This window comes from Metopolophium dirhodum, chromosome 4 (genome assembly GCF_019925205.1).
Source record: "Metopolophium dirhodum isolate CAU chromosome 4, ASM1992520v1, whole genome shotgun sequence".
Classification (NCBI taxonomy): domain Eukaryota; kingdom Metazoa; phylum Arthropoda; class Insecta; order Hemiptera; family Aphididae; genus Metopolophium; species Metopolophium dirhodum.
Window position 1 is genome coordinate 30,249,158 of NC_083563.1, and position 24,337 is coordinate 30,273,494.

A 24,337-nucleotide genomic window follows, 5' to 3' on the forward strand; every position below is an offset into this window, starting at 1 on the left:
AAACTATCAAACGGTGGCACACCTCCCCTCATTTTAACAGACGTCAAGACACCGCAATCACCCGCATCAAAATCGGACATTCCTTACTCACACTCTCATACCTATAATCAGCAAAGAGCCCCAACCAAGATGGTAATACATGCAACCAAACACTCACCATTAAACATATAGTCGAGGAATGCACACTGTACACCTCAACACACACCGACCTGAACATGCCACCTTACGCTGCAGAAGCACTCGATGAACATAATACGTCAAAAATCATAGAATTTCTAAATATTATCAATATTATTAAAAAAATTGTAAATTCAAATACTAAATGTAAAGTCATAACTAATTATCTCATAAATGTAATACCTAATTTTTAAAAAAACATTGACAGGCCTTCGCTGTTGAAGCCTTTATTCTTTAAACAAAAAAAATATATATATATATAATGATACAATGTAATTTAAATATGACAATAGTTTTAAAATTTTGAAGTTTTTTTTACAAAGATAATAACAATTGTCATTAATCTTATGCTGATATTATGTATTTATAGGTAATATTTAAGTTATGATATTAGATTCTGAGCGAAGCGATGAATGTATTGATTCTACAATGATGTGTGTTTTTTTTTTATTTTTTTTTTTATTTTTTTTATTTTTTTATTTTTTTTTTTATTTTTTTATTTTTGTGTCTGTCATCACCTTTTAGGACAGTAAAAGTGCTTGGATTTTCTTCAATAGTAACTTATCTGATAGGAAAGTGAATCTAGTTGGTACTTTGGGGGGTCAAAAGTAAAAATTTCTCAGTAGTTTTCACAAGCGACGTGAAAAACAAAAGAAAAATTAAGGAAAAACGGGAATTTTTACGCAAAATCTGTTTTTGAGAAAATCGATTTTGGTTTTTGGTGTAACTCTAAAACAAATGACCGTAGGGACATGAAATTTTGACTGAATGTTTATATTAGCATTTTCTATACACCATAAAATGTTGAAAATATTTTGACTCTTTTTGAGCTGTTTACGGACATTGTCAGTTTTCAATTTTTTTAGTTTTTTTTCTATAAATATCAATAAATTTTTATTTATTGGGTAAAAAAGCGTGAAAATTTAATATAAGGCTCCTGATATATCGTTCTAATAGCAGTTGAAAAATATTAAAAATACATAGGCACAATTTTTTTTTATAAGCATTTAAAGTTCAAATTTTGACAACATTTATCAAATTTATAATTTATTAATTATTTTGTAGTTAAAAATTTATAAATTTATAAATTTTTAAATTTTTAACTTTTATGGCTAAGGATTGAAAATTTAAAACAAGGCTCCACGTAAATAGGTTATATATAAATTACTTTATTCACAATAATATCTTCAAATATACTTGGTAAAATCATAGGCTGACTGACCGTTTTCGCTCAGAATCGTTTTTCTTATACAATGATATTATATCATTGAATTCAAATTTAACACCATCCATTACAGTGACCCACTTGTAACCTACCGTACAGCAGAGCGACATCCACTTATTCACCTTTTTTTTTTTAGTCCACTATTAGGTATATTGAACAATAGTTATAAAGTTATTTTACTCAATATTCAGCTATACTGTAAAAGCCAACACGCGTTTTAATTTTTGAGTTTAAAAATGTACTATTAGAAGAATATTACATTGATGTACAATATCTATCATGAATTATTGACAACAATTATAACCTAGTATATAATAAACGTAAATCAGTTGACTACATATTATATTTACGTGTACTTTGTAAAACAAAAATAAAATTTAAAAGTAATAAAACAACATGAATTGAATACAACTGTATTAAAATAACTGGTCAAATATATCGTAAAATTAATAGAGATAAAAACCCCTCAAATCAAATTCAATTTCCCACATCACTTAATAATAAACGAAATCTTTTAATATTATTAATAAGTAAAAAATTAGTTGTACAAAACTAATACTCGCAGTCATATAATATATTATTAATAGAAAAACGGAATAACAAAAGTAAACTTAATTTGATTTTACCTAACGATCATAGAAGCAAATAGGGGGTTCTTTCGGGGCTACAAAAAAAAACGGTTATTTGAGTCTATTTTAACGATAATTGGATAATGCACATATTCAAGGAATGTTAGATGTATTCGTTATAAAAAAAAACATTAACATTTCATTAAAATCTACAAGTAGCAAGATGATAAAATATACTTAATAATTTTTATAAGAGACTAATAGTTAAATATTAAATAGCAATAAACTAAACATAAAAATAAGATTAATAAAATAGTTTGATGTTTTGAACTAAATCAATGCAAAAAATAAAATGTCAATAGATTATTTGAAATGTTGAACAATATTATAAACCTTATATATCACTTGATCGCTCTGTTTTAATATAAATAATACTAATAATAATATTGTAATTGAGTCGGCAAAAAAAAATAGTATGGTACTTACACAGCACATAAATAAAAGATTATGTGATTTTTGTAGACTTTAATTTAATATTAATTTTAGATTAGTAATCTGTCATTATGTAGACTTTGTTTCAATTATATATATTATACCTTATTATACTTAAAATTATTAATCTTAACCAATTTCTTACCTAAATATGAAAGTTTATTTTTGTGATATTTTCATATAACATATTTTAGTACCTACTATTAATTTAACAAGATTTAACAATACACAATTCGAACACTTTCAAAACTAATGATATATGTTTAATTCATTAAAAATCAATAAAACAAAATAATAACACTCAACGTATTTTATATGTTTTTTCGTTTAAATCGTTTTCAAAAACTATTTGTCCGACGAACGAGAAATATTTTGATTTACTATCGGACCCCCGGAGAGACGTAACTGCATGCGACGACTGAAAAATTCGTGGCACCGACACCCAGAGCCAGTAGCACCACAAGAGAAAAGGGTTGGGGTAGAGGAAAAGGCGCAGTTCTGTTGGCGCATGCTATCTATGAAATCCACAGGTGCTTCAAAATATGTTTCTATTTATTGTGTTAAATCAATTTCTAGAACGAGTAAATAATTAATTTTATTCTAATATTATCGGAACTATATACCTATTTTAAATGACAGGGCCAAAATTGGAATTTGTTATATTTTCGTTATTAGTTCAAATAAAAACTCTAAATATACATCTAGGTAGATATTAGATATTTGAATTTTTACCTTTCTTCTAAAGATACCTGTTTAGTTTACTTTGTACTAGACATAAAAATAATAGTAATATTATTATATTATAGTTTAGGTTTTTTTTTCTTAAAAGTATAACGGCTGTTAATTTGACATATCAAATTCACCACATTAATGTATAATATCATGCATTCATGCGTTGGATTCGTGTTCGATGCATAAAAAGTTTCATTTAAAAACAATAGCAATTTAAAAAAAATAGTACTACCAAATGTGTGGGTATATAATTTACACAATTTTAAAATTCAACAAAAATGTATCATAAAAATCAAAATTAATATTTTATCGCATTTCTTTAATTTTTACTTTTAAAAAATCTAAGTGATTCCCTAATTCTTTGATTAAATAAATAATAATATTATATTATTTTCTTTATAACACGAATGTTGATGAATTGCCGATACAAGACGCCGTCAAATAGATAACACAGTTTAATATATTAGCTAGCTGTTATAATTATATTAACATACTATTGATAGTCTTATTGTTAAATAAGTATTATTTTATCTACTTATACAAACTAATTTATAATAACTCTGACAACATCCTGTTATTTCTATAGAAAAAGTTCTAAAAAAAAAATAAGTCATTATTTTATTATGAATAATATAGTTTTATTATATTATAACATATTATTGTACATACTAAATATTTTTAAATATTACATTTTTTTTTAACTACTTGTTTCAGTTTAATTCATAATTATATTATATTTACAACTAGCTAGCTGCCCCGTCCAGCGCGCGTTGCCCGTTTCAAACATTTGTTTTTTTTTCATAAATATATTTGTAAAAAAAATGTATATATGTACCATATATCTAATAGTTATAACCATAGTTGTTAACCAAATAGTGGCAACCCCCAAAGAACATTTTTATTTTTTTGTGAGCGGAGAAAAAATGCATGTATAACCTCCCTTTTAGCTACCTAGAGATTGGGTATAGGGATTGAAAATAAACTATAAACTCAAAGAATCTATTGGTATAACTTTTTATTGAAAATGGTCAAGTATTGTTTTAAGTCTATTAACTTCGGATAAACCGACGCAAGTTAAAAATATAGCAACCAAATGTCAAAATTACAAGTTAAAATTATTATATCCGATTAAATATTATCTTATAACTATGTAATCTGTGGCAACCGTTTATATAGAAAAAATTAATAATAATTTCAACTAATTTGCTACTATTTCTATATTTATAACATGCAATCAATGGCAATAACAGTATAAGGTCTTTTAGTTTTTCCCGAATTTTCTTATTTTTTGAGCAACATTTCTAATTTTTTATTCCTTGAAATCTTCATTTGGAATACTAAGAAATTTTTTTTTAAAAATAAGCCAAATCGGTCCAGCTGTTTTTGATTGAAGTGGTTACCAACAAACAGCTTTTCATTTTTATTATATACAATACAAAAACTTAATATAAAATAAATAATAAATAACATAATTCAATGAGATTTGTATACTTAAAAATAGTACTAAATCGCTACCATAGCAATGATTCAATAGCTACAAAGCTACTTATTAGTGTTTTTACTACCTACGTTTAACTTTCAGTAATGCCTATTGAATACAGTAAATAACAATAATAAATCTTACAAAATGTATAACAAATGTTTTGACAAGCATATTTTTGAGATTTATGATATTTTAATAACGTTTACACTAATTACAATATGTCGTGCAAATTATTTGACCAAAAATATTTATTTAAAAGTAAGTTTTAGACTTAGTATTCTATACGTTAAAAAAATAAGAACTTATGTATCAGACAAATTACTAATCAGTAACAATAATATTGTTATACTTCTTAAACTAATAGGTACAATTAATAACTAATACAGTTAGTTAAAATACATTGTATATCTTATAACCTTAAAATTATACTTAAATAAAGTATAAGCAAATTTATTTTTTCTTATCTTAAAAACTGACCTTTTTAGGATTACGGAAATTATCCTGTAAACTGGTATGACGATGTTTTAATACTTTGTAAGTATTTTCGTATTTCATTTATATTCTTCTGAAAAAAAATAACCATTTAATATTACCATAGATGTAACCTTAATAAATGACGGTGATATTCCGGTTATGGCGTCCGTCAAAATGATACAATGTTGTGAACAGCTTTTTACGAGTAATGACATAGATTGCAATGTAATTAATAATTGAGTTCTTATAGCATAGACAACAGTTAAGTAAAAGTTTATTCATTAGACAATTCAGTTTAAAAAAAATAATTTATATAATTTACAAATACATTTAATTATGTACATAAAGATACAGATTTCCTCACCTTGTATTCGTACACACCCGTCCGCAAACTATATAATTCCTCTCAAGCACGTCAATTTAAGGAGGTTACAACCACAGGGCATGAACTAAAAGTCCATTTTTTTTCATTTTGATAAATTTATAATTTTTTTATTTGATACCTATGTAGTAAAATAAGCATAAATAATGACATTTACTTATTTAATACATTAATAAGACCTGGAGGTCTTTCGAATGAACGATTCAATGACAGCACTTCGCTGTGAATTATCAAAAAAGGGAAATGGTCATTTGCGCCAGATACATTTAAGTGTGTATGTAATTTGTGTTGAAATATAAAAATTGCACATGTAATTTACGCCATATTTAAATAATAATTGTATTACTTTGTGCCACATCTTCAATTGAATTATTGGAATTTACCTGATAAATTTACCAAGCTCACATCAGATATAGCACAAAAAACCTGAACTATAATATTCTTGATTTTTACATATTTTTTTATTAACTGAAATATTACTCATTTATACACAAAGTAAAGTGTATAGGTACAGTTAAAATCAGCTTACATTTTTGTATTTTACTTTACGTTCATTTCAATAGTTTTCTCGAAATTAATCAATTGAAATGAACTTGATTGATGAATAAAATACATATTATATTAATAAGTTTAAAAATGTATTATTAATTATTTTAAAGTGGCACAAATTACCTTTTAGATAATGTTGAAAATTCCGTAAATTAAAATGTTTGTACTTACAAGTTTGCGCAGATTATATTACAATGCCCTTTTATTTAGTTTTTATGTGACATAAATTGCAACCTTAAAAAGTGGCACAAATTATCGAAATTAATTTTTAGATGTAGAACAAATAAAATGTTTACAACAATCATATACTTAACTATAACGAGTATATTGTATGCCATTTAGCCTGTTAATGATTTTAAATTGACCTGCAAACATTTTAGCACCAACAATTAAAAAACCAAAATAATACACCCTCTATTTTACACATATTTATAAACTTAAAAATTTACAGACGTAACTACTTACTAAAATTATAACTAAAAAATATTATATAAAAATTACCAGCATTTGCAATTTGATGGATCACGAAAACAGTTGGAAGGAGCTAGCAACACTAACTGTACGCTCATATATCCTAATGCCGTAAGTAAACTAAATACTTTAAATTACTTTAAATAAATATAGCAGTCTCATTTATTAATAAAATAAATGATTATTATCAATCCTAAAGGTTCTTAAATGATAATCTAAATCTTTCGTTTTTATCATTTAATTTAAACAAGCAACAACTTCTAAACAAAATCTTTACATTGAATGGTAAGCTGAACTTGACTTAGAGAAAAAAATTAAAATACAAATGTTTATTAGATGAATCACTGTTGTGAATCCATGTCTTTGGATTCTAAAACGATGATACATCATTGCGTTTGAAAAATAATTTTAAGTGGAAATTAGGTTACCCGACAATGGTCAAAAGAATGTTAAAACATGTGTATTCTTATATTTGTTTGCAGTTTTTGCTATTTTTCTGTTTTTACTCCAAAGTTAATCTCTTCAAATACCAAAATATGTTCAAATGCAAATCTATAGATGTGATGCATAAAAAATATAGTGTCCAAGTAAAAGGGTTTTCCAAAAAAAAAATTCCATAAGAAATATTCAATATGTCTGAATAAAATGTTTATCCAGCATAATATTTATGATTTATTTATGCTGTACATTTCATAAAAAAATGTTTAAAGAATATCGTTGAGTTTACAATTATATAAATATAATTAAGTATTACTTTTATTGTACACAAAAACGATATTCTACGTTTTGCAGGTAGTTGATTTTGTTTTTATAGTTTGTGTAGTTACTTATATTATTTAAAAAATATGCTTTCTATATATTTGTTAGTTCCTCTAATAAAATTAAGATCTAGTGCTTGCACACGACCCTATACTAAAATCGTTTAACGATTCTATAATTAACGGTTTGTTAAATTAATTAATTAGTTTTGTAGAAAATGTTAATTGTATTTATATGTTATTACTAATCAATTGACAAAAAATAATAGAGTTGTTCCGAATATAATTAATTTTTACCACCCTGTAACCAATTTTAAAAACGATGATGTTGTTTTCTTCAGTACCCGTATAATCGCAAAGGTAAATGTAATGTAGACATCACCATATACATAAATCAGAATAAAGTTTCAAGATATTTGCAAAGTATACCATTTGATACAACTAAAAAACCAGAAGACATATTTTCGTTACAAGAAAGTGAGTGTGCAGATTCTATATGCATTTATATTTTATATCCAGTTTTGATTTGAACTAGTAACTATCACATTTTAAAAACTTATTATGAAATATGTTTTAAAATATTTATAGTTGAGAGAACGAGGTGCCCATATTATTTACGAGTATCTAAGCATAACGTGCATTTGTTTATAAAACACAAATTACAAATTATGTAATCTTCTCTATCCTAACCTAAAAAACTGATCATTTTTAGTTTTAAATGCTCCGAAAAATAATTTTTTTTTTTAAATGCACCATTGTAAAATCATTACATTCATTGCTCCACTCAAAATCTAAAACAATATCGATTATGCTGAATTTAATTTTAGGTACCTACTAATGTTTGGTGTATGTCAAACAGTAACAACGAATACTATTGGCTATCAGTTATCACGACCTATTAACATTTCATCACGGACTAGTAAATGTACATATACGATAAACGATATACCTACATTATTGTAGTATTTTAAATAATAATACATTCATTGTTAATAAATTATATAGTGTCATAACATAAATATTAAATATAAACATTGTTAGGTAATTAATATTATACAGCATGTATATTGTATATACTAAAATTGTAATTCCATTATTTATTTACAATCTCACAAAAATGATTACAATCGATTAAATCAAAATTCAAATTTTTATTCACTTAGAATTTACTGTATCAGCTGTTTATTAAATAAATCGACTAATTATGATTTACCTAAGTACTTACATTTGCTGTACCCTATGTCCCTATACATATTATATTGTTTATAAATTATAATATGTTTTTAATATCTATACCGTGTGTCTGCAAAAACTGGATACACCCAGTTACCTACATTACTCAGTACACTTTATATTTTAGAAATTTTTCTGAGGGATATTGATGATGCAATAGTCTAGTTTCATGACCAGCAAACAGGGTTCAGAAATATGGATAGGGACATAGGGTACTGGGCCGGTAATATGGGTAATTTGGTTACCTTGTTTTCGTGGACACACGATATATATATTTATTATTTATAATTTATTAACATTTAGGTGTGCTAAATTTTGACTTCAATTTTAAATTGTGCGAATCACCAGATGAAGACCCATTAGATTTATGCGCACCAGTTAATTGTCACATGAAGTATCAAGGTTTCAGAAGTTTGTTTGATGCTATTAAAAGACAATGCATATCTATTCCAATATGCAATAGAAGATTGAACAATGAAAATTCATCAAATATAGTAATTTCAAACAAAATTATTAATTTTATATAAAATAATTATACACAGTTTATTTTATTAGGAGGATGATTAACTTTCAGTTTTGATTTCCTGAGGTTTGCCTCTAAACCTAACTATTTAACTTAAATTTAATATTTATTTATATTAAACATGATTTATTAAATTATACCTTAAACTACAATATTAAAAAATATTGTAGGTATATTCGTTCTTAATAAAAGCTAAAAAATTTTAAATTTTTACTATACATATAATATTAATTGTATTCCAAACTTAAACAATAATTTACCACCATTAATTACTATGGCGTTTTAAATTAATTAGGTAATTTCAAACACCAATTGATAAACATTACAATCAAGAAAGGTACTTTGTTTTGCAAATAATAATGACACTTAATTTTTTTATTTCTTTCATATTTTCAAAATCTATTATTATTTTTACCATTACATATAGCATAGTAAACAATATGACCAGTGCTGTAAGTACCAGGGCAACTGCTAGGGATGCCAAGTAGATACCCCCACCCCAGTTTAGGGCGGGTGTCTGGGCCGATAGGTTTGATTTTATATAAAATATATTATTATTATTTTATCTACTAGCATAATTATTGTTCCAACTCTGTTTTTTATACCTATACCAAATTGATTGTTTAAAAATTATATTTTGACTGGGCCGCAAAAATACATTCTGCCACTTAATACAACATATGTGTAGCTTGTTAGTATGTTTACCTACTTAAATAACTAAAAATTAAAATGATGTAAATTCATGTAATAAAAATCAATTAAAATTAAAATACATAGGTACCTACATGTGTAACATAAATGTATTATTTTATTATACAACCAAAATATTTGTAAAGTAAATAATTTTAATTTTAATTGTATTGATATTATTTAAGGTATATGACCCTTATAGCAACAATTGCATAGCTTTAACGGATAAGATATCAATAACTGATATTGATTGTATACTTAATGATACAGAAGACAAAAAAAAATTTAAAACTAAAAAAACAAATTTCCTGTATCAATCAAATATACGATGTCACCATGGCAAGATGGACGAGATTAATAGGTCATGTATTTGTGACGACGGTTGGGCCAGTACTCTAAATTGGAATTTTCCCATTGTTTCCACAATGCCAGTTTATATGTGTACGGTTCAAATTCAAAGTACAAACATTCAAAAACTTCTATTTAAGATAAATAACCTCAAGTTTAAAAATGTCGTATCCTTTATACAACCTTTAATATTAATTAGGTAATTTATCCCTAAAATAATAATTAGTATTATTATAGGTAACAAATATCAAACAAAATAAGTTTTTTTTGAATAATTTGTAAATACCTACTTATATAATTATAAGTTTTGATTAATATTTTTACAGACCTTAAAATGTATTCTAGTAAAACTACATGAATCACTTTACGTCTACAACTTATGCTAAAGAAAATCTAATGAATAAGTGACGTTACGACTAAATGATTTTTTTTAAGAAATCGTATCAATAATATGATTTTTTAGAAATATTCCTTAACTAATTTTTCTTAGTATTGGGCATTCATCTTATCATCAACATCGTATTTTATTATTCAATTAATAATAAGCTGTATAGCTATAATGCTAGAACCTACAGCTATTTAATTTAAATAATTTCCCACATATAACGTTATAATAATTATTTATGTATAAATTATTTATAAATCTGTTTATTTTTTAATGAAAATTAAATACTTATATTAAATTAGATGATAATAAATAACCAAAGCTGTAAAACTAAATGTGCATGTTTTTTTTTTTTTATTGGCTTATAAAAAAAATATGAAGTTTGGTCAAAATTTGTTTTACATTACTGCCATAATGAAAGTTACTGAGAAAAAATGTTTTGCATTCATTTAAATATTTGGAGTTTTGTGCATTATACTGCATGTTTTCTTCAAATGCCCTTATTCTAATAAGTATATTTTACTAATTAATTATAAAAGTTTTGGGGCAATCTGGCGATCGTGATTACTATGCGGTTTTTTTCATTGATGTCAGCTATTGAGTACATTAATAATTTAATTAATTTCCAAAGACTGGTGGTATTTGGATTCTTACTGTCTTTGTCTATAATGCTCGAATATAAATACCAATACAAATATTTGGTATTTAGGTAGTTTATAATAGCGTTTGATTTCTATATTTTAACACAGAATAATAGGTAAAATAATATTTTATTGAGAACAATACCAAATTACTCATAAAACAGATAAATTTTAAATATTTTTTTATTAATAATTCATAATATATTCTAATAAGTAAATAGATTTAATAACATTTATTCAATTTAGACATTTTGTTCCTGTTTGATATTCAATACAAATATCTAATTTATATGAAAATATCATAGATTATAGAAAACTAATAAACCATAATATTTTATTTTAGTTACATCAAAAATCTAATTGACAATCTTATTAATATAAGATTTCACAGTTTGTACTAAAATTTGTCATTGATAACTAATTTTTAATATATTATAAGATCGTAATAACACAATAACTTTAGGATTCATCAATATGGCCAAATATTTTTTTTAGAATGCGGTTTTTCAAAGCATGTCCTTAAATACCATAAGAAATATTTTTAAAAATAAAATATTAATGTGGTCATAAAATATAAAGAATGAAAAAAATATTTACATTTTTCTCCTATTTTGTTCTAAAACTAATATAACATTTTCATTTTTAATAATCTAAATGTAACACATCTGCGTTAAATTTTTTATCAATAGACAAGCCTTTAAAACTTTTACAGGAATTTTATTGCTTCAGAAAGAGTTTGCAAAGAAAAACAATATCATAAAAATCAAATATGTTTCCATTTTTAAAAACTTGCTTAGTTATAATATGATATATTTATAACGTTTTTAATTAATAATTAAAATTCCTCATTTTAGGTCTCTGTCGTAGGGGTACTTCATGGATAAATATGAAAATAATATATTGAATTCAAAACACAGATATCTACGTGTTATTATAGGTACACTCAAATATGAAGTTTATAATAAATATTTGTAAACATCGGCCTATGCAGATAGGTTAGATATACTAGGCCATTGATTTGAAGAGGGTCGACTATCTAGTATAATATGGATATCTGTGATTCAAAAATAAGATATTCCTAATTAAGTATCTTTAACTAATAATGTATTAGAATAATTTAAATTTTCACAATACCTAGCATAACCAATTATACACGTAAATATATAATTTAATATCTAAAAGTTATTAGGTATTTATATCTTTATCAACAAGGACATAATACTACAAAGTGTTCTAGTTACAATAATCTGTATCTTGTACACTCCATGTAAATTTTGTAAAAGCCGACTGGCGTTAATTCTAATAAATAAATAAATAAATAAATATTATCTAATAAAATGTTGAAAATACGCTACAATAATTTCTAGTTAAATTGGCTATAACTCTGTTGATATTGTTCAAAATGATTTGAAAACTACACAATGCACTTCTACCTATTAGATTATTGTATTTTCAAACTTCATTATTATTATTATTCATTATTTATTAATTATTATAATCAAATTTGCTATGATTTTTCGAGAATTTTTTTAGTTAATCATATTGTTTCCTATATATTATTATTGTCCGGCAGTTTACTCGTGTATTTTACCTATATGTCTATTTTAAGGTGCACTTTTCTTTTTATACTTAGCGCGACCCTGCCAGGTCGTTGAATCATAACCACGATTTAAAATAGTATATAGTACTATCTTAAATCGTGATCATAACTCAAATACCAGCCGAAACAGCAAAGTCAAATGTATAGTAGGTATATATGCATTTGACTTTGCTGACTTAGTAACCAACGTGTATACAATATTATAATATAAAATTATACAACTACGTAACTAATTTAATTACAATTACTTCTTAGAATAATATTTTCATGCTGTTCTCAGTGTGTCGTTCCTTTAGTATAATATTATGTTAGGCGGGTATAAAACAGTCGTTATGCTTATTCCGCCTTAGGCTATAATGTATTATGTAACAAAATAGATCATTTCTATCAGATTCTAATTTCAAAAATATTTTTTAAATGTTTTCGTTTCTATTTTTGAAAACATGATGTTATTATACTTTTATACCTACCACAGAATACAGACGTAACACGTAGATATATTAATATATACATATTGTATATATATATATATATTATAAATTATTATTTTAGTTTCCTAATCACGTGAGATCGTATTCTTGTTGTACTCGGGTGTATTTTAAACGTTAGGACGTCTCGTCGGCAGTTTATCTCGGCAAACAAATCTATCACGGGCCACTGAAGCCCAATGGCACTGCCACGACCATTTGTAGACAATCGGAAAAATTTATTCAAGGTAGGTATAGCGCACCGCCGTCGACCGGACAAACGACGATAATTATTATCATATATAATATTATGACAACGACAGGGCCGCAACCACCGACGACGGATATGATTGATGCGTTTCCTGTGAGGCGGTCTATTGACGATAATAATTTACACTGTATACATATTACATATATTATGATACCTACCTACCTATACCCAAAGTGTGGGTTGTGAGGGATGCGTGACGGTATTCGAAATTCGGTGTAAAATATGACAAGATATTATAAGCTGCGTGTGTATAGGTATCGACAAACATCGGACCGAAACCGAATTTTGCTGTGTATATACTATACAGAGTGTATCTTATGTCATTGTACGCGGGGTTTTTTAACGATTATGGATCAACGACATAGGATTTCATTAAAACGAAAAAATACGTGTTTCTTTATTTCTAACAGGCAATTTTTTTTATAAGAATTTCAAATTTTTTAAATACGCAGGTGTACCACCAATAGCAAAATCAACTTTATTTTTTCAAATGGCAACTACTATAATTTAATGGATTATGGTAAAGCTTTTTTTTCTGAAAATTTTGATAGTCAAATCATCAATTTTGGTTCGCTAGTTTATTAACTACGGTCCTCTAATATCATAAATTTGGATTCTTCATTAGGTGGCTAAAGTAATAATGGTAAATTGGTAATGGTATTCGATTGTTGACATTAATGTCTTAGGTATGTATGGGTGTTAAAAAAATTGTGAAATGAAAAAAGTGCAATGTTTTGTGGTGCTCTTTTCGTAGTGGGATAAACTTGAAATTTGAACCATATAGGTTATACTTATTGGTAGGACTATATTGGTAGGTATCGCATGCAAAGTATGAATTTAAGAGTTGAAGTTCATAACCCCTCTTATTTTTTAGTTTTAGACATTTAAAATTAAAATTTTGTACTTTTCTTATCATAAATTCCTATTATACAACTCTTACAATAGCATTGATATGGATTCTTTATTAGGCAGCTAAGGATTAGGTAATAGGTAAGTACCTAATAGTATTTGATTCTTGTTATAATAATATTAAAACCTATATTGAGATTGAATATTTGTCTAAATATCTTGCAAATAGTTTATTTTAAATCACGATTATTAAATAATTCTTAAAGAATTTCAAATGCTAAATTCATATTTTGCATGCGATACCTACCAATATAGGGAACTTATGGTTCAAATTTCAAGTTATAAAATTTAGATATAAGAAAAATGTATTTAGCACTTGTAAATTAAACCTATACCATTATACCAAATAAAAGTACTAATGCAGATCTTACTAAACTTTAGAGGGTCATAGTCAATAAACAAGCGAACCAAAACTGATGATTTAGCTATCAACATTTTCAGAAAAAAAAAATTTACCAGAATCCATTAAAAAATATAGTAGTTGCCGTTTGAAAAAATAAAGTTGATTTTGCTATTGGTACACCTGCGTGTTTAAAAATTTTGAAATTGTTATAAAAAAATTGCCCGTTAGAAATAAAGAAACACGTATTTTTTCGTTTTAGCAAAATTCCATGTCATTGATCCATAATCGTTAAAAAAAACCCGCGTACATTGACATAAGATACACTCTGTATAGGCATAATATAGTAAATTATACAGTCTACAGTAATGTAGGTTAGGATTAAAACCAAAAGGTATTATAGGTGTTATTGTCACAAAATTATAGAATATAATGAAATAAAAACTATTGTTATTTATCAAAGTTTGCGTTTAGGTGCCAATTTACCACTTAAGGTTTTCAAAATAATTTCACCGTTTGTATATAAGTAGGTTCAAACCGAAGATATTATAAGAAATTAATACTTACGATTCGTTACGACAAACTTCTAACAGTCCACGGTTAGGTTACACTCGCCGAATCGTCAGAATCGATTCTTTCACATGGTGCAGAAATATTGCAAAAATTCGTGATATTACCATAATTTGTTATGGAACTCTAGAATCACGTACTCATACATACACACAAACGTGGTCCGTCACTTTAGGGTTATCTCCACGATAACTTCCCATCTACGTCACTGTCACTTATTAGTACCTAAACCTGTGTAGGTGTGTGTGTGTTTATGTGTGCGTGCATGCATGACAAAATACGATATTATGGGTCATATTGTATTTATGTATACACGACACTCATCTCAGTTGATTGGAATTCCGGAATAATTAACGAATAACATTACAATTTATTTTATTATTAATTATTATTATTATTATTAATAATATTATAATTAAATACTCCTATATACGACAATATAATACACTATATTTTCAATGATTTTGTGGTGAAATGGAATTTATATAATGATCGAATAATCAATAATAATCTACCTACTAAGCTGTTTTCTTATAACATGCATGGAGACTCGGAGAGGGTTAAACATGTCCAATTATTCTGGTTGTTTGATTGAACGCATAAAAGTACTATCAGTTCCTAAAAGTGTTTAAGCAGTTACAAGTTACAATGATGAGTGTCAATCACTTGTGTCTCATATTGTGGAAAATACTTGTGTACCACTTTAAAATAAGAATTTTGGAAAATGCTTTCTTAATGCACGCTTACATGGCAAGCCTCAAGCTATCATTGTTTAGGCTCTACGTTGATCAGTCAGTGGCTCAGTCGGGACACGTTCGATTATATTATATTACAGCCATCCCACCCGGCGTTACCCGTGAGACTAGCTTGTGATATGCGATCAGTAGGTATATTATAAGGTATATGGGCTATAGACCCCGTGAGGTGCTTACGTAAGTGTACTTTATTACTTATATATATAATATAGAAGATAGCTGTCCCCCGTGCATTTTGTCACCAGTAAAAAATGCCACCATACTTATATGATATTATGTAATATCGGATATGGTATTTATTATACTTGAACCATTTTTATAAATTGAAATATTGATAGATTGATACAAATTACTGTAATTTTCCAATTACCATAGCCTCCATAGTACACATCTTCCAAACCCACTATCATAATATTATCCTTAGTACACAAAGCAAAATAACTCAAAAAGTGCCTACTCGTTCGAAATTTTATTTTGATACGTCTAAATTTTTAGAAAAATTATCCGCTATAAAATGTTACTTTATAAAATAGGGGCATGTCTTTTGAAGAACAGAATTTTTACCTCCACAAGACACTCCTTAAGTCAAACAAAAATGCTCAAGAATTAGAAAATATTGTCTTTAAGTATATTTGAAAGCTTCATAGTTCAAATTTTGAATAACTGCATTATTGAAGAAGAAAAATACGTGTGTATGCTCAGTGAATCACCTGTGTATAAACGCGCACGACCATTTTGTATAAATTATTTATAAATAAAAATAATTATTATATGTTATACTTGTAAATACAGTCCACTCGATTTCAAAAGTTCAAAATATTTTGTTTATTATTATAAGATTTTTCTACCTACTAAACTAGAGTAGTGGATATAGTGAAGTATATAAGTACGAGGTACCTATAAGGCTACAAACTATACAAACTTCGAATCAATCAATTTCAAAAATGTGCTCCCACTACATTTTATGGTTGGCAAGATGAATATATCAACTTATTGGGCTAACTAATTCAACGAATTAATTGCATGCAGTACGTCCATAGGAAATTATAGTTAATTTTCAATGGAAATTTATGTTTATACGAAAAAATATACTAGATATTGAATTTAATTTAAATTGTATGTAATTACCTAGGTACTTTTGTTATAGGTACTCTCGTATATTATAATTATTAAAGTCATATTGATCGGAAAGTAGGACAAAATAAATTAAGGCATAAGATAATACCTTAAGTTAAAACAATATTTATATTTTAATATAATCAATAAGTAAAACTCGAATTATTCCACTTTCTTAAACACATATTTTTTTATCCTACCAAAGAATAATGTATTTACCTACTCAGATATTTAAAATATTATAATATTATAACAAAATTCTATCATATTAGATATTATTTATAATATTTATAATTGTTAACGTATAAATATGATATTATACAAGTACAACTCTTTATTTATTTTTATTTTTATTAGCTACTATACCCATGGACAACATTACAACTTAAGAAGCACTTGAACTTGGTAACAGACGAAACTTCTAAAAAAAATATTAATATAGTATAGGTAAATAACTGTTTCGACATACCAAATGTTTTTACAAGGTTGCATGATTTTTTAAAATCAATACATTCCTCACTTTCGTTAAAATATATAATACAATAAATAGTTTTTAAAAATCATATTTTTAATAAATCAAAGCAAATTACTTTGCGTCTTTGTATAACCAACAAATTTGACTGTATGAAAACAATGATCTTTAAAATATATTTGTTCATTTTTCTTACACGACTTACGGAAAAAACAAAGTTCCAAATTGAGCTTAAAAAAAATTTAATATTGTACATCAAATACGTTTATACTTATAACTATATGGTATATGTCTACACATAAAGATTAGTTAAATTAAAATAAATAAATTCAATAGGAAACCCATTCATTTTTTTAATTAAATTGTATACAATTATAAACTTAGTTATAGTTTCTATAAATGATTTAAAATTAGAAATTTACCTAGTAATTAGGATTTTGAACTCTTTAATTCAATAAGATATTTAAACAAACCCAAAGGAATGCAAATTGTAGGAAAACCTTAATTAACCTGGATATAATGTAATTGAAGGTTGAACGTCCAAAGGGGACAATATAATTCGTAACAGAATAAACAATACCCAGTGGAATATGTTAAATATGATGAGTTACCAAAACAAATTTTAGAGGGATTACGCTGCAAGTATACTAGACATTACACATGCATTATACTTGAAACTTGGAAAGACAATACGACCTATCTACTTACCTATACTAAATCAGTGGACAAAATATTATCGATACAAATGTTGAAATGTACAATCGTATACTATACGCAAATAAAATATGTAGGTACAAAGTATACTGTATACATATAAAATATATGCCATCTTAACTATACAACTTATATACAGCGTTTTTAATGAAGTTTTTAAGATGCCAGCGCACTATTTGTTTTCTCTCTCTGGCCGACGCGCAACATATAGACAAAACGCATTATCATTTTTCTATGCTTTTAATTAATCTTTTTGAGTCATTTCACCCATTACAAAAAACATAGAGAATAATATTTTTGAGGGAATGACGTATCGATTTTATATTTTATTGTTATTTCACTTTGTATTCGACTTTCAAATAAAACAAAAAATTTTGTTTAAATTGTTTTGAAACAATATTTAGACAAATCGATATGTAATTCCCTCAAAAATATTATTCTCTATCTTTTTTGTAATGAGTAATTTTACTCTAAGATTACTTAAAAACATAGAAAAAATGATTCTGCGTAAATGCATTTTGTCTATGTTGCGCGTGGGCCAGATAGAGAAAACAAATAGTGCGCTGACATCTTCTAAATTGTTTTTTTAATGATTTTAGATTCGTTGAATTCCGAACCCGGCTTATAAATTATAACTTGTACACGTCTACCTACACTCTGTAGCTACAAGTGTAAACTATTAATAACAATAAAACGCACTAATTTCACTGATAAACTTAACATATATCAAACTAATAAGTAATAAATATGCGTTATAGTTTAGTACCATGAATAATTAAGATAGTATTAACTTAGATCTTATACAATTTGACACACAATATGTATAATATAGAATAATACTATAATATGATCTGAGGTTACAACACCGGCTACCTATATGGAAATAGTTCGACTATTTTAGATTCTGAGCGGAGCAAGGAAGCTAGTGGTTTTATAATGGTAATTTTTTTTTTTTTTTATATCCTGTATACAAAATTTCTACCAAAAAGAGTGATTCGATTTCATCATCTAGTACCTTATTTTTTAGCAAATTGAATCAAGATGGTACTTTAGAGAGGTCATTTTTCGATTTTCTCAATAGTTATTTAATGCCACATTGCCACGGGAAAAACTATTGACAAATTACGAAAAACCGCTTAAAATGGGATTTTAATTTCTAACGCTTTGTTTATCACCATAGCAACGAATAAAAAATTATAATATTATAATATTAATTTAACTTAAATTTAAGTAATTTACATTTATGACAGGTAGGTACCATGTACCTATAACTAATTTCGATAAATTTCGCGTTTTTATTTACTATAAACCTCAACCTCAACCTCGTTATGGTTATGTCTTATGTAGTACGAACTACGAAAATAAATTTGTTACCATTTCAAACTGGATTTCTACACATGTACATTTTAAGCCCATATGAATTTTTAAAAATGTAGGTAATCATGCAGTAGAGTGTACATCGACGTTCAGTAGACTGCTGTGATGGATGTGTTAAATTAAAATTTAATATCAAAAATCATTGCATCCAAAACACGACTTTGAGGGGAGATGGTCTGTCAGCCTATTACCTATCATATAAATATATTATTTATAATAATTATCATAGTTATTAATTATTTTACTATTTATAGTAATACGGTATAAAATATAAATGGGCAATGCAAAGCATACAATTATTATTAATCTAAATTTTTTGAAAATGTTATTGTGTACCTATTTAAACATAAATCTAGTGGGGGGGAGGTATGGTGGTTATAATACCCCCCCCCCCCACCCACAAAAATTGGTTTCTTCACTTTTCAGTTGGCCATTTTACATTTATGAAAAACTCAATAACTGTACATAATGGCCAACTGATAATTTATATACAATTGTGATAGTGATATACTGACATTGACTAGAATCAAGGTTATAGGTAGAATATAGTGAATATACTAATATTATTATATTCTAACACTGCCTGGACTAGAATAATCAATAAAACCTATTGTCTACTATCGGAAAAATGAGAATAGATTCTGAGCGGAGCGATGAATGTACTTATATTGATTTTACAATGAAGTGGTCTTTTTGTGTGTGACGTGTGTGTGTACACGATAAATAGTTGAAATAATGCTTCGATTTTCAACTTCAGTATCTTGTTCGATGGGAAAGTGAATATTTTTGGTGCATTGAGAAGTCAAAAGCACCGGGAAAAACAACATAAAAATACGTAAAAATTACGAAAATTTGCAAATTATTTTGAGTTAGAAATTCATTAAAAATATTATTTTTAAATATAAGATTTGAAAATGTAATACAAGATTCCTAATAAATTTGTATACCTTTATCAACGAAAAAAAAATGTCTACAAGAAAGACAAATTCAATTTTTATGAGTTATATTTAAGTTCATATTTTTACAACATTTGATATTCACTCGATTTCCCATGTCACGATTTTCTTATTTCATTGTAATTAAAACGATATATTTGAAAATTTCAATTAATGTTAATATCAGCATTTTCTATACGACTTACAATTTTGAAAACAATTTGACTCTTTTTGAGCTGTTTACGGACATTGTCAGTTTTCAATTTTTTTAGTTTTTTTTCTATATATATCAATAAAATGTTATTTGCTTGGTAAAAAAACATGAATATTTAAAGCAAGGTTCCTGATATATTGTTACAATAGCAGTTGAAAAATATTAAAAATACATGGGCACAATTTTTTTTTATAAGCATTTAAAGTTTTTTTTTTTACAAAATGTATCAAATTTAAAATTTAATAATTATTTTGTAGTAAAAAATGTATAAAATGTTCAATATTTATAGCTAAGGATTAAAAATTTAAAACAAGGTTCCACGTAAATAGGTAAGTATATAAATTACTTTATTCACAATAATATCATCAAATATACTTGGTAATAACTAATAACATAGGCTGACTGACCGTTTTCGCTCAGAATCGTTTTTCTCAAACAATGATTTTATATCATTGAATTCAAATTTAACAACATCCATTACAGTGATCCACTAACTGTACAGCAGAGCGACATCCACTTACCCACTTTTTATTATTTACTTTGTTTTGTTTTTTTTTCTATTATTATTTATTATTTTATTACAAATGTGGTACCTACTTACCTAATGGAATATATTATAAGAGCTTGAATTTTTAATTTACTTAAATAATTAAACATTTTACAGCTTAACGATGAAAAGACGACAAAATAACAAAAACAAGTTGTCCTGGGTCAATTTTTAGAGTTGGCCAAACTACTAACTTTGGCCCCCAATAAAAACCACCTCGGTACGCCCCTGATCGAGTGGCTCCTCATTCATGCAATCCCAATTATATTTTTATTCCCTACGACCCTATACCTCACATATACTTATTGTGCTCTTTGTGTAGATTGTATACTATACTTATTAAAATCAACAACAAAAAAAATAAAAATATTTAAACTTGTCCAATTGCAGAAGCCTTATAGTATCTGAGTTAGTGAATACTGTACAAGATGAAAAACTAAAGTTTTCTCAAGTAATACAACTTGAAACATTCTAAGCCCCCACCCCTACTATAATAATCATCTACAGTAAACGCATAAAATATCTTACGAACTTAAATATAAAATTGTTTTTCGTTTGTTTCTTATTTATAAAAAATATTGTTTTTTTTTTTAATTTTATATTTTATAAAACAAGATATTATACGTATAATATACGTATAATATACGTATCAATTGAGACGGGGTGCCGGGATATCTCGGCTGCCCGCCCGTTTTATCAGTAAATAATTACTCTGAGTTTGTGCTATTACTTATTGAGCTGTATTTCTATATTAATTATTATATAATATACGGTTTGGACTTTTGGAGAGATGAATTAAGTACATCGGCCCCGTCAGCGGTGCAACTAGTTGTGTGGAGGGGAGGGGGCTTAGCCCCCCTAATTTTACTTACGCCCCACTAAGTATTTAAATATATTCATTCTTAAACCCACCTAATAAAAAAATTATGCGGGTCTGTATTGATTTTATAAATTTAGCCCCCCCCCCCCCCCCAAATCAGTTGTCGACATTGCGCCTATGAAGCATGTAACTTGTGTAAGTGGCTATATACTGACTATATTGAGTAATGAATCATCGTGTATGTGGCGATGAGGCTTGATAAGCGAACGGGAGTTTCCTTCCCATATAGTGGTCCCTACTCCCTATATGCCTATGATAATACCAAGTATATTAGATGATATTATTGTGAATAAAGTAATTTATATATAACCTATTTACGTGGAGCCTTGTTTTAAATTTTCAATCCTTAGCTATAAAAGTTGAACATTTTATAAATTTTTAACTACAAAATAATTATTAAATTTTAAATTTGATAAATTTTGTCAAAATTTGAACTTTAAATGCTTTAAAAAAAAAATTGTGCCTATGTATTTTTAATATTTTTCAACTGCTATTGTAACAATATTTCAGGAGCCTTGCATTAAATGTTTACGCTTTTTACCCAACAAATAAAATTTTATTGATATTTATAGAAAAAAAAACTAAAAAAATTGAAAACTGACAATGTCCGTAAACAGCTCAAAAAGAGTCAAAATATTTTCAAAATTATATGATGTATAGAAAATGAAAAAATAAACATTCAGTAAAATTTTCATGTATTTACAGTTATTCGTTTTTGAATAACAACAAAATACCAAAATCGTTACATGAGAAATCGAGTGAATATCAAATGTTGTAAAAATATGAATTTCAAACGCTCATAAAAATGACTTCTTGTAGACAATTCTTTTTTTGATAAATTTAGTCAAACGTATGGATAATCTTGTATTACATTCTCAAATCTTAGATTTAAAAAGAAAAATTTTTATGAATTCTCAACTCAAAATAATTTGCTATTTTTCGTGATTTTTCCGTATTTTGTCAAAATTTGAACTTTAAATGCTTATAAATAAAAACTATGACTAAGGATTTTTAATTTTTTTCATCTGCCTTTGAAACAATAACCTAGGAATCTATTAAATTTTCAAGTTTTAACTAAATATTATTGATATTTATAGAAAAAAAACTAAAAAAAAAATGGAAACTTAAAATGTCCGTAAACAGCTCAAAATAAGTCAAAATATTTGGAAAATTTTATGGTGCATAGAAAATGATAATATAAACATTCGGTCAAAATTTCATGTACCTACGGTCATTTTATTTTAGAGCACCAAAACCAAAATCGATTTTCTCAAAAACAGATTTTGCGTAAAAATTCCCGTTTTTTTTTTATTTTTCTTTTGTTTTTTCACGTCGCTTTTGAAAACTACTGGGAAATTTTTACTTTTGACTCCCCCCCTCCAAAAAAAAAAAAAGTACCAACTAGATTTTCTTTCTTATCAGAAAAGATACTGTTGAAGAAAATCTAAGCATTTTTACTGTCTTAAAAGGTGATGACAGACACAAAAATACAAAAATTAAAAAAATACACACTTAATTGTAAAATCAATACATTCATCGCTCCGCTCAGAATCTAAAAGTCATCTGGTAGCAGTCCTTAAATTCCGTAAAAATGGTCTCATTGAACTTTTAAGTATACCTCATTTCCTTAGAAATTCGGTCAGAAATTTATATGAATGCATTATTTAAGCATAAAAGTCATTTTGCGTCCGTAGATATTATACTTTAAATCTGGAACCTGTGACAGTGGGACATATTTGTGCCCTCGATGTGTGGTTTGGGCTTGGGGACAAGATCACCTGTAGGTGGGGGCATTAACTGATCCTTGTTTTTAAAAATTATTTTACCATAATTTTATATTATTTTTTTTTTTTTAATTTGTACCTATTATAAAATCTGTGTCCTCCATCGCTCAGTACCTGAGTAAACTTAAGAGTTAAGGTGTAGGTATGCTAATATAATTAAATATCATTTCGTTGAATGAATTATTCATAAATTCCATACTATTATTATTTAATTAATAAAATATAATATATTCCAAATATTCCAAAAATTAAGT

The 24,337-nt window shown here is 26.5% G+C and overlaps 2 protein-coding genes across 2 annotated transcripts in view; one reads left to right on the forward strand and one right to left on the reverse strand.

Annotated features, from left to right (window-relative positions):
• LOC132942536 (metabotropic glutamate receptor 2) overlaps nucleotides 1–2,859 on the reverse strand; it is a 201,226-nt gene extending 198,367 nt beyond the window's left edge. The window contains exon 1 of the mRNA XM_061011048.1: nucleotides 2,609–2,859. The gene's annotated coding sequence lies outside the window, so the exon portion shown is untranslated. The remainder of the gene's footprint in view (nucleotides 1–2,608) is intronic.
• Nucleotides 2,860–8,934: 6,075 nt separating this feature from the next.
• LOC132943615 (uncharacterized) lies at nucleotides 8,935–10,309 on the forward strand. The gene is made up of 2 exons (XM_061012645.1): nucleotides 8,935–9,039; nucleotides 9,944–10,309. The coding sequence occupies exons 1-2, from the start codon at nucleotides 8,935–8,937 to the stop codon at nucleotides 10,307–10,309; spliced, it is 471 nt and encodes a 156-aa protein (XP_060868628.1).
• Nucleotides 10,310–24,337: the final 14,028 nt, after the last annotated feature.